This window comes from Palaemon carinicauda, chromosome 21 (assembly GCF_036898095.1).
Source record: "Palaemon carinicauda isolate YSFRI2023 chromosome 21, ASM3689809v2, whole genome shotgun sequence".
Lineage (NCBI taxonomy): Eukaryota > Metazoa > Arthropoda > Malacostraca > Decapoda > Palaemonidae > Palaemon > Palaemon carinicauda.
Window position 1 is genome coordinate 122422845 of NC_090745.1, and position 12500 is coordinate 122435344.

At 36.9% G+C, this 12500-nt stretch overlaps 3 protein-coding genes across 8 annotated transcripts in view; all 3 read right to left on the minus strand.

The window, feature by feature from the left end:
* The window catches only part of LOC137615465 (eukaryotic translation initiation factor 4E type 2-like), a 124264-nt gene extending 121540 nt beyond the window's left edge, over positions 1–2724 (minus strand). Inside the window, exon 1 of one of the 4 annotated variants that reach the window (XM_068345355.1) lies at positions 2576–2722. In XM_068345355.1, coding sequence (XP_068201456.1) covers positions 2576–2634 — 59 coding nt within the window. In that variant the 5' untranslated portion in view covers positions 2635–2722. Of the gene's footprint in view, positions 1–2575 lie in introns of all 4 variants that reach the window. The other 3 variants (XM_068345357.1, XM_068345354.1, XM_068345359.1) reach the window with 3 other exon arrangements.
* LOC137615464 (glutamate receptor ionotropic, delta-2-like) overlaps positions 1–2834 on the minus strand; it is a 25141-nt gene extending 22307 nt beyond the window's left edge. The window contains exon 1 of the mRNA XM_068345353.1: positions 2758–2834. The gene's annotated coding sequence lies outside the window, so the exon portion shown is untranslated. The remainder of the gene's footprint in view (positions 1–2757) is intronic.
* A 600-nt stretch (positions 2835–3434) lies between these two features.
* Positions 3435–12500, minus strand: part of LOC137615468 (uncharacterized) — a 155205-nt gene continuing 146139 nt past the window's right edge. For all 3 annotated transcript variants that reach the window (XM_068345361.1, XM_068345364.1, XM_068345362.1), the window contains 6 exons: positions 7451–8087; positions 6439–7311; positions 5828–6126; positions 5386–5568; positions 4962–5217; positions 3435–4596 (listed from right to left, as the gene is read on the minus strand). In XM_068345361.1, the coding sequence (XP_068201462.1) occupies positions 4435–4596; positions 4962–5217; positions 5386–5568; positions 5828–6126; positions 6439–7311; positions 7451–8087 (2410 nt within the window). In that variant the 3' untranslated portion in view covers positions 3435–4434. The remainder of the gene's footprint in view (positions 4597–4961; positions 5218–5385; positions 5569–5827; positions 6127–6438; positions 7312–7450; positions 8088–12500) is intronic.

Genomic DNA, 12500 nt, shown 5'->3' on the forward strand with positions numbered 1-12500 from the left:
GGACAATGCCCTAGAGACTGATCGTATATATAATCAGCGGCCAAGCCCCCTTTCCATCCAAACTTGGACCAGGGAGGGCCAGGAGATGGCTACTGATGACTCAGCAGATGGACCTATAGGCTCTCACAAACTCTCATCATTAGTTCACAAGGATGGCAAGGTTGCAGCGACCAAACGAACTAACGAGTTTGAGCGGGACTACCTAGTCTGGTGATCACCATGTAAGGACGTTACCAACAGGCCACCACAGCCCAGTTCATATTTCTTTAAAAAAAATTTTGCCAGGTTGATAACATACATCTCATATCAATCATAAATTAAATATAAATTTATTAATAAATTTGTAAACCACACCACATACGGTAAAATAATTGGTATTTGTAAAGGCACTAAGAAGAGGGAATTTTTACAATAAATTAATACATGAAAAAGTCTATCGCTAAAATCTAGCAACAATACTCATTTTTTTTTTAATGAGGCGCATTTGCCCTGACTCCCAGGGGTGCCATTTTAGCTCGGAAAAGTTTCCTTCTAGCTGATTGGTTGGTTACTTACTTTTACGGGTTCATTTCTCGCCCTCCATCAAACACTAAAGGTCTGTTCAGGCGGGCCTTGGTGTGTGAAAAAAATAATTTCTTTCCAGTTAATATTTTGCTCTGTATCGTTATCAGTTAATTCGCAAGCATTTGTATTCAGGCTTAATAGTTTTCAGCTGATTGTCTAACCAATCAGCTAGTGGAAAACTTTTCCGAGCTAAAAGGACACCCGTGCGAGTCGGTGCAAATGTGCCTCATTAAAAGAAATGGAGTACCGAAAGGAAGAGTTTCATACGTGAAAAGGAAATTAAGTCTGAAAGATAAATGACCATGTTTATCAACGTATTAGAGAGTGTGAACATACGCGAGTCTTGGGTTATTACTATTATTATTACTAGCTAAGCTACAACCCTAGTTGGGAAAGCAAGATGCTATAAGCCCAAGGGGTCCAATAGGGAAAAATAGCCCAGTGAGGAACGGAAATAAGGAGGTAAATAAACGATATGAGATAAAAAATTAACAATAAAATATTTTAAAAACAGTAACATCAAAACAGATATGTCTTATATAAACTATAAAAGGACTTACGTCAGCTTGTTCAGCATAGAAAAATTTGCTGCAAGTTTGAACTTTTGAAGTTCTACTGATTCAACTACCCGATTAGACATCATTCAACAACTTGGTCACAGCTGGAATAACACTACTAAAATGCTGTGTAGTATTAAGCCTCATGATGGAGAAGGCCCAACTATTAGAACTTACCCTTTATAGATCATTCCACAACTTGGTCACAGCTGGAATAAAACTTCTAGAATACTGTGTAGCACTGAGCCTCATGATGCAGAAGGCCTGACTATTAGAATTAACTGCATGCTTTGTAGAAAATTTTCGATAACTTTTGTATATAAGCCGTGATTGTTTTGAGAACGATTGAACGTATATGAAATAACCGTATGATTATTATAAATCTGTTTGGTGGAGAAAATAATGTTTACCCTAATTTCAAAAGTTAACACCCTAACAGCTGTTCGCAAGGTTGGGCTATTGAACTCGTCGAAACAATTATTACCATAAACGTGTAGTGGGCAAATCACCGTGGTAGGCATATGCATTCTTACTTGTTTACTTGTTTTGGGTTTAAATCCAACCCTCCACTGAAGTCGAGTGAAGTACTTCTCGGGCGGGTCCATATTAATCATCTAACGAAACATTTTCATTATAACTTATACAATTCTTTGATTGTAGCATCTTCCAAATCATATGATCTTGTGAAAAGTAATGTCTTTAGTTTCTTCTTAAATTCAATTGCTCCCTTTAGGTCCTTCATTTCAGTTGGCAGTTTATTATAATGTCTAGGCGCACAGTAGCTAAAAGCCCTTTCACCAAATTTACTATTTGTTCTTGGTTCAGATAGCCTATGTTTGTCACTCATGTGTCTTATGTTAACATTTGTTTCTAGTTCTAGTTTGTTCAGGCATTCTTTTAGATATTTTGGCTCAGTATCTTCTGAGCAATGATTTTTCTGTAATTTTAGTCTTCTGGAAGCGTTTTAAACATTATGGAGGCATTCTGAGCTATGATCTTTCCCTGGTTGATTTAACATTTATCGCCACGTAAGATACAATGTAAAGCTTGCAATATAAATAAATAGGCATACTTTCGTATTATTACTAACTAGCTAATTATTGTCATTTTACGATTTTTTAAAATTCGTTTTGCAATGTTTTGTATATGATGTTCTGGAAAACAACCAATTTGAAAAATAATAAATTTGTTAGGTATTTTGTGTCATTTGAATGCAATGGAAAGATAGTAATATAAATTAATAGGCATACTTTCGTATTATTACTAACTACCTAATTAGTGTCATTTTACAATTTTCTAAAAATTCGTTTTGCAATATTTTGTATATGACGATCTGGAAAACAAACAATTTGAAAAATAATAAATTTGTTGTGTATTTTGTGTTGTGAAAATGTTTGTGGAATTACCCGATAATGATGAAGATAAGATTAATTATTATATAATGCCAATCTTACCTGGATTTTTGCCTTTTGTCCTCATTCACAAAACTTATCCTTCGATTTTCACTTGCCATTATTGAATCTACGCCTATATATCACTCAAAATGGCAAAGAGATATCAAAGAACACGCAAGCAAGCACTAATAACAGGATAACAAGCGAAAATACACGGAAATAACAAAAACAGTATCACGTACGGGGATTCGAACGAAGAAGAGCGGCCGACTAGTTAGTATGGAAGAAGTCAGAAATGTACAGTGCTGCCATCTGCAAGGGTGCGGAGAACAGACGAAACAGCATTTGAAATGTGTACATTTGTCTTTTCTTTTGTAATTACTATATCTATATCTATCTATCTATCTATCTATCTATCTATCTATCTATATATATATATATATATATATATATATATATATATATATATATATATATATATATATATATATATATTACTTTGTGCAGATTTAGATTTCAAAAGTTTAAAATTCTCTCTATATATATTTCTTGATATATCTTAAAAGAATGTTATAATTTGTATTATTACCTCCAACAAAGAACTCGTCCTTTTCCAATAGGTAAATTCCTCTTGCCAATTCCAATATCCAGTGAAATTATTATTATTATTATTATTATTATTATTATTATTATTATAATTATTACTAGCTACAATACAACCCTAGTTGGAAAAGCATGATTCTATAAGCCCAATGGCTCCAACAGGGAGAAAATAGCCCAGTGAAGAAAGGAAACAGGGAAATAAGTAAGCTATAAGGAAGTAATAACAATTTTAAAAAAACTTGGCAAGCAATCTTCACCACTCAAAAAGTACATTCAGGTATACAATCACGATTAAGGTAAATAAAACTGATTTAAAAACTTTTTAAAAATTTATGTTACAAAGAAGTAATTTAACAGGGTAACATTACAATATGTATACGAATCTCTCCAGCGGAAATCAGCCGAAGATTACATTAAAACAATGAAACTGCTTATGAAATATTGCTAGTGTCCTTTGGCCATAAACATACAGTTATTAAGGGATTATAAATTACGTTACAGTGTTATGTATACAAAAGCGGTAAATAAAATAAGAGAATATACAGTGAATTGATAAACTGTACATTGGGACTACAATGAACGTATGTGGAATATGAATATGAGAACATATGTGAATGGTATGATACATGGTTAAAAAAAAGAGTATGTGAAATGAAATGATGTGAAGTTCAAATGTTTGTGTTAAAAATCATATTGTTCGGGAAAATGACCTTGGAAATTTGACACAGTTGGTCAACTGATTGAAAATGAATTTGTCCTGTAATTATTTCTTTCGCATTTCAAACAAATAAAGTAAATAACAAATTAAAGCATTGAACAGCTTCTTTCAATTATTTCAGTAAATGACTAGTAATTTTAACAAGTTATTTAACAGATAACACAAATCAACAATTTGCACACACTGATCAGAATTGCTACACAGAAAGAAATGAATGCGAAGCGCATCTCTTTTTCATAATTTGTAAATAATCAGCTACGTGAATAAGCTATTGCTAATATCTAATTACTATATATACCTCAGGATAACAGCATCAAGGATCTGTCTGTAGATTCTTGACAGAGTCATTGTAGTTATGACTTCTGATACGTCGAGAGTTAAAATTAGTGCTACAGTATTCCAAGTAATAATACTACAAAAGGAATTTGGCTGTGGGAATGAAAATTGTCCTCTCCTTGTAAGTTCATACATCACACAATTTAAGGAGAATACCCTTTTAATATCCACAGCATATAATATCACTAACATGAAAATAATTCCGATGTTAGAAACATGCTCGTCTACGCATCATTCAAACTCCTAAGAGCTCGGAACGCATTTAGGATTTAGTGATGGAATTGATCCAGTCGAGGTAGTAGGGCACATTAACATAGACGCCAGGTACTCCTCTTGTTCCGCAACCAACGCCCCAAGACACGAGGCCAGCCAGAACCATGGATCCATCAAACCCACGGCATACCAAAGGACTGCCACCATCACCCTGCGAAACAACATAAAAAACTAGAAACATTTTCTCTAGGGGATTATTATTACCAATGCCTGTAATTTCCTGGAGTTTTGAAAGAGACATGGATCTTGAATCCCAAGGTAATTTAAGCTTTTGATATTAGGACTTCACTCATGTCGTTAAAATGCCAGACAATTCAGCTGAAGCTAAGGTCATGAGACTCCCTTCATATTATTTATTGAATGTTAATAAAATCTGTGTAAATTGGAGAGTTATTCATTCGTGAAACTTAAAGATATCTCCTGAAATTCTTTTGTTTTGGTATTCTATAGTTGATAAATCTGTCAACAATAATATTTCTTGAGACTTGTCCTCCCAAAAGGCAAGTTGATACTGACCTCACAGGCATCTTTTCCCTCTTCTCCTCCGGCGCAAGTCATGCCATCATGAAGATTGAAATTCGAGCCCAATCTGGTCCTCCTGAGGGCTGACTCACAACTCGAGTGACTGACCATGGGAACATCGACCTCCTTCAGAAGGTGCTGGAAGTCACCAGTGTTTCCAAAGGCGTTTTTTCCCCAGCCGGTGGCGTGGCACCGTTGGCCGGTGAAATCGTCCGATCGTTCAGGCAAGCAAACGGGAGAGACGTGTGGGCTGATGAGAGATAGATTTAAATTAGGAAAATATGCTTATTGCAAATACAAGAAGCATAAAAATTAGAACAGTAAAGCCGTTACATTATAATTCTTCATAAATTCAGCAATTCAGCTAAGCCACTTGCCATAAAGAAGAGAATATCTCCAGAAATGAACTGTGACTTACTTAGTAGCCAGATTCACATGGCTGAACAGTCTCAAAACAGCAATGTCATTGTTGAGGTTACCACTGAAAAATTCACGATGGGGATACACTCCTGAAACTGGGGTTTCTATGTAGCGATAAAACTCTGTTTCACTGGAGACATCCCATTCACCCAGTCTTACTTTCAGGTCTGACGGAGACAGTCTGAAAGAAAATCCAAAATAACAACATTATGAATTGTAACTCTAGGGAAATTTCACGTAAAGATGTTATAAGAATTCTAAAGAAGTTTCATTTCTGTTTCAGTTCACAATAAATGAGGAGTAATTCTAGAGTAGATTACATCTTGATTCCCAGTTAATTTAGGAATCGTTTGGCCTATGCACAGAGACCTTCCTTGATTGGCTCTTTATATCCTTATTCCTAGAGTATGTATTTTTTCTCACATTCTCAAAAAACTCACCCATTAACACAGTGAGCAGCAGTGAGGAGATGGCGTGTGTCAATGAGCACAGCCCCACACACATAAACATTATCACCGCTTTCCCTTCTGAGAATGGCAGCCTGCCATGGGTACTCTCCAAACTCGGTGTCGCCCGTTTCGAAGCGGTTGTTCTTCACGCGTCCTAGAAGACCTACTGAGCTTCGACGTCCACAAGTACTAATGGCTCTTTCAGATCTGAAAACTGGTGATCGGCAGCACACGTGACTGGCGGCACAGCCACTCACTCCAGGAGAGTATCCGCCGAAACGGAATTGGCGCTGAGGGGCAGAACGAGTTTGTTAAGCAAAGTTAAAACCTCAGCTGAGTATTTTACGGAATATTTTTTCCCGGTTATAAACAGATATTTAAGGTTATTCACCTTGGCAATTGACTGGAAAGAGGTCTTATTTAAAAAAATCAGTTAAAGTAATTATATAGAATCTTATCTAATAGTTGAATATTTCAACAAAAGTCTAGCTTCATTGAAAAAAGGACTGTTAGATATTCGCTGTTTTGTTAAAAGGGCAAAAATCTTACTATCTGTCTAAATATTTTGACTTAATATTCAAAGCCTTGAAATGCACACTTACTCCTTGTCTGCTTGTGGGCTGTACAATGGGCTGTACCTTTGCATCACTACCAAAGAAAGTATCTCTCTTTTGCCTTCCTGATTCCTTGGCCTCTGTCTGAGTAGATTTGATTTCAGAAGCTGAGAATGAGAGGCCATCCTCACTGGAGGTTGCAACAGTATCGTTCTCACCAGAGGCAGTGGAGAGGATATCAGTTTTCTTACTCCTTGCATCTAGATGTAGAAACTGATCATTAGACCTTCCAACAATGTCGAGAGAAGAACAGTACCTTCGCTCTACGCATTGACAATCTTCGAGGAAACCAGGAAGGCTACCCTGCTCTGTTAAGAAATTCTCACGTGGAGGAATCGCTGGCAATGCACTTCCTACTTTCTTAACAGAGTTGCCAAAGGTACTGAAATGGCTAGAAGATGAGCCGAGACTATTATCTTTGCCGTAGGCAAAACCACCACCAGAGGCTTGACCATTGTAAACATGATGATGGGTATGGACATGCTGCACCTGTCCTCCTCCATAGGAAGATTTGGGAGGGGTGTATGAGGCAGGGGAGGCATAAGAAGATGCTGGAACTCCATAGGATGATTGAGGAGGATGATAAGCAGGGGCTCCATATCCAGTTGCAGGGGCTCCATATCCAGTTGCAGGGGGATGGTATGCAGGTTGAGGTGCATGGTATGTGGGTTGTGGTGGGTAATAGGCAGGTGGGCTATGGTGGTGGCCTTTATCGTGGAAGCCTTTCTTGTGGCCCTTATCGATAGGTACAGCAGCAATTGGTCCACCAACGGGCACTACTTGAACAGGCTGAACATATGACACATCGTAGGCACTGATGCCAGTGCCGTGATGATGACCTTTGTCGAAGCCTTTTTTGCACTGTAATAAGAAAAATACTGATGGAGGAAGATTTTAAGACCACAAGACTGAGAATTCTGTTAATAAAACGGTTTCATTGCTGAAATGGATATTCCACAAACAAGTTATGACCAAAACTAACTTACTAGAATATACTTACATCATATCCAATACCATATTCACAGAATTTCTCTTTGAGTCCTAGGAAACGAGCTTCAGCTTGTCCATCTCCACGAGGCTTGTCATTCCTGCTCTCACCCTTCAGCTGGTTTCCAATGGGATGAGGTTCGATTGAGCTTACAGCTTGAGCAACCTGGAGTGTGTGGGTAGGTGGAAAATGCTGCACAGCAGGAGCAGGAGCAAATGTATTAACTTCAGCAGGAGGGAAGGTTTCACTTATGGATGGGACGAACCCTTGGCTTGGGGGAGGAGAAAACGTTTGTCCTTGAGGAAGAGCTGGTCCCTGAGAAAACGTTTGTTCCAGAGGAAGACTAACCCCCTGAGAAAACGTTAGACCAGAGGAAGTTGAAACAGACTGGCCTGAAGTTCCTCCTAATACAAGTCGGGGCACTCTCACTGTCTCAGTGGAAGGGGCCCTTTGTAAAGAGGGCTGCTGGACGGAAGAGGACAATGTCCGATCGACCTTCGCATTTGGGAAAGTGAGTGATCTGCCAGAGGCGCTGCCTGATCGCGAAGAAAACTCCTGAGTATCATCTGGACCCCAAGACCAGTCATCTCTTGCGTGAGTACTGGCCACTAGAGCCAGTATTAGTGGTAAATACCGGGGCTGCATAGCTCTGTTCATGGAGAGAAGAATGGAAGGAATCATTAAAAGGTGGACTCTTCTTAAACCTGTCACGTTGTCAAAGAGGGCTACTGTATAAAGGTGGTTTTGGAGTTTAGTAAGATGGATGCTCAGATAAAAATTAAATAGTAATGGCATGTAATAAATAATTTTCTGAGTAAAATGGGACATATACACACGTAGCCCTATTCCTTGCCACGAGGAACTGTGAAAGAAGAGGGGAAATGACGCTGTCTTGGGTCTTCTGTTAGTCCATGCTATCGGGCAAATTAGGGAAAACAATGCAGTAATTGTTAACTTACCAGCAATGACACAATTAGTTAATTAGTTTGAAACCTAATATCACAGAATTACCGAAGAAATTTTATCTGAGGTTCTTAAAACAGAGCTTCTAGGAAAGTTATTAAATGTCACAAAAAGCCCATGAATCTAGACTATCTGAGCTTACTTGTTGATACTTAATTACCAACATATTCTTATCGTCACTAAGTCTTCCTTGAGAGAGAGAGAGAGAGAGAGAGAGAGAGAGAGAGAGAGAGAGAGAGAGAGAGAGAGAGAGAGAGAGAGAGAGAGAGAGAGTCACAGCAGAAAAGCTGTAGATAAACCAATTAGCTACCATGTGATGGCTACAAGCCAAAAAATATCCTAAAGTGGACCACAAATTAAAGGAAAATACGTATATATAAGAAAAGAACATAAATACAAGAGGATAATCTTATAGTTTTGATAAGGTTATATCCTTCTTTTATTCTATAGTCATTGAGCTAACTTGGCATAAGAATAACATAAGAATAAAAACATCTAGAACCTTATGCAAATAAATGAATAAAAGACTGTGAAAGTAGCAAATTGCATTTAAAAAGAAAGTAACACAAACATAAATATCAAAGTGGAAGAACAAGGAAGAGGAACAAGAAAATAGTAAATTGCATGTAGAAGAAAGTAACAGAAAAACAACAACAACAACAAAGTAGACAATACTGCTTTGCAACGGCACCTCATATTTCCCTTTCACTTGCCCACTTCAAGATGGGTCCTTACTTGGAGATCATTTCCCTTTCTCTCAAACGATTCCCCCCCCCCCCCACCAACACCTTCTTCTCAGCATCCGCCTCAGTGTAGGCCAAGGGGGTGGGTGTGGGGGGGTGGGGTGGGGGGTGGGGGGGCGGGTGGGGTTCTTAACCCACACCCCTACCTTGACGCGCCTCTTGGAGACTGGAAACAACTTCAGATGTGCCAGTCACTGACAGTCTATTATGTTCTGCTAGTTTATTCAACTTTGCTTTTATGCTTCTTTCTATTTTTTTTATTTTATGTTACGATTTCCTCGTATTGAAATTCTGAAAGTATTTTAAAGTCCTTCATTGTTTTGATTTCTCCAGCAAAATGCTGTAAAAAAAAAAAAAAAAAAAAAAAAAAAAGTGTCGTAACAGAGATCCAGTCAGATATGACAACACGCAACTGAAAAAATGAAATTATGAAATCAGAAACTTGAGAAAAATAATAAAAACAAGCAAGTCTTGACCTTACTCTGATGGGAACCATCTTCACCAGATAGAATATATAAGCTTTACGTAATAAAGCTTAAAAAAAAAATACAGCTATATAACCTGTTTAACCTGAGTCATGTTTCTTTGCCTTAGGTCTGCCAAATACCGGTTGCCGTGTTTGGTGTCTCGATGAAAGTAAAAGTACAAAAAAAGGGAGATATTTAAATAAGAGAATGTTGTGAAGCAACGTGCTTAATTGTAAACACGTGTGCTGACAAAACAGACGTGAGCAGAAAGCCTGATTGTTTTGGCAGTATAATGATCAGCTGAGATAATAAAAATGCGACGGATAACGGAATGAATACACATGAATACACGAGGAAATATAAGAAAGTAATAAACATAACATAAGATACATAAGTTGAATTATATGTAGGTAGCAGTCATTAAATAGAAGACAAAATTAGGCTTAAAATATTCACACTGTAGAAAGAAAAAATGCCGTTAAAAAAGGTAAAAATCCTTGCACAAGTGTTGCCAGATATTTACTGTTTTAAAAAACAGACATATTGACGTTAAGAAGTGATATTATGGTCAAAGATAATAACAAAGTAACTACATTCGACTCACTATTAGATACATACGTCACTGCCTGGGTCAAATGAGAAATTAGGTGTTAACTGAGCCATCCTACTGTATATCCTATGCGTGTGGAAAGTAGGATGGAGAGATGCAGGATGCAACTATTATTATCATTACTTGCTAAGCTACAACCCTAGTTGGTAAAGCAGAATGCTATACGCCCATGGGCTCCAACAGGGAAACTAGCCCAGAGAGGAAAGGAAACAAGGAAAAATAAAATATTTTAAGAACAGTAACAACATTAAATAAAATATCTCCTATATAAACTATAAAAACTTTAACAAAACAAGAGGAAGAGAAATAAGATAGAATAGTGTGAAAGTACCCTCAAGCAAGATTTCGGTAAACAACCATTATCAACAATCAATTAAAATTTTTCCATTCAACCAAAAAAAAACACCAAGCTGTTAGTAAACGATCTTCAATATTGTCATGATTACCATCACCATATAGCAAGCATTTAATGTTAATAAGAGTAAAAAAAAAAAACATTGTTCATCCACAGTGTCATCTTCAGCAGTCGTTGCCAATCTCAACTGTCTTCAATGTCAGCCAATGCTCGTCAGCGTGGGTCAGTAGAAAAAGCTGATGTAATACGTCGTCAGGATCGGCATCAGAGCGAAGGTCTCCTGAAGTCAGACTCGTCAAAATATGATTAATAAATTTAATAAAGGGAATTTTCTTGGGTGGAGTGAATTTGTAGAGATGGGAGATTATAAGGCTGGTTTATTGAAATTTGGGGGTGTTGATGTATAAGGGATTGTTAAGGTTTTGTTGTAGATCAAGTTAGGTAACTATGGGGGACATATATACGCGCACACACACAAACACAAACACAAACACACACACACACACACACACACACACACACACACACACACACACATATATATATATATATATATATATATATATATATATATATATATATATATATATATACTGTATATATACATATGCATACACAATATATATACATATATACTGTATGTGTACATATATAAACAATATATATATATATATATATATATATATATATATATATATATATATATATATATATACACTGTATATGTACATATACATACACAGACATTATATATACATATATATATATATATATATATATATATATATATATATATATATATATATATATATACTGTATATATATACTGTATTTTAGTAAGCACTCGTTAATACATGTATTTGTGCATTACGTGTCCGTACAAAAATGATATGAGAGAGAGAGAGAGAGAGAGAGAGAGAGAGAGAGAGAGAGAGAGAGAGAGAGAGAGAGAGAGAGAGAGAGAGAGAGAGAGATATATATCTTGCACACTTCTACAATACATTTCCGAGTGAGCTGCTTTTCACTTTCGCTTTCGTCTCCCGCCGCCAGGTGGGACTACCATCTAGTCCATCTTCACAGGCGACTGCAGGCTCAACAACAATGGCTTTCAACACGATAGTGAAGGGCAAGATATATCTTATCAAAGGGAAAGTATAGGGAGCTTATAGTCATTTGGGAAGCTATTAGTGATTAACAATTGGTAGGGGTAATCAATGGGGTCTGGTTAGCATTTAAGTTGTATCCATAATCGTCTATTGCATCATTCAATACACTTAATAAATTAACTTGATTTAATAAGCTACTGTATTATTAATTTACATTGGCAACGGTTGATCAAGGAGTCTAGTTATCACTAAGCTTTTTTATTATCATCTATTGTGCCATTTAATATTCAACTAAATAACTCGAATTCAACTTCTACATCAACTATCGGACTCATAATACTGAAGCCAATGATCACGAGAGCTAAACACAACCTCTACATCAACTATCGGATTCATAATACTGAAGCCAATGATCACGAGAGCTAAACATAACTTCTACATCAACTATCGGACTCATAATACTGAAGCCAATGATCACGAGAGCTAAACACAACTTCTACATCAACTATCGGACTCATAATACTGAAGCCAATGATCACGAGAGCTAAACACAACCTCTACATCAACTATCGGACTCATAATACTGAAGCCAATGATCACGAGAGCTAAACACAACCTCTACATCAACTATCGGACTCATAATACTGAAGCCAATGATCACGAGAGCTAAACACAACCTCTACATCAACTATCGGACTCATAATACTGAAGCCAATGATCACGAGAGCTAAACACAACTTCTACATCAACTATATGACTCATGATACTGAAGCCAATGATCACGAGAGCTAAACACAACTTCTACATCAACTATCGGA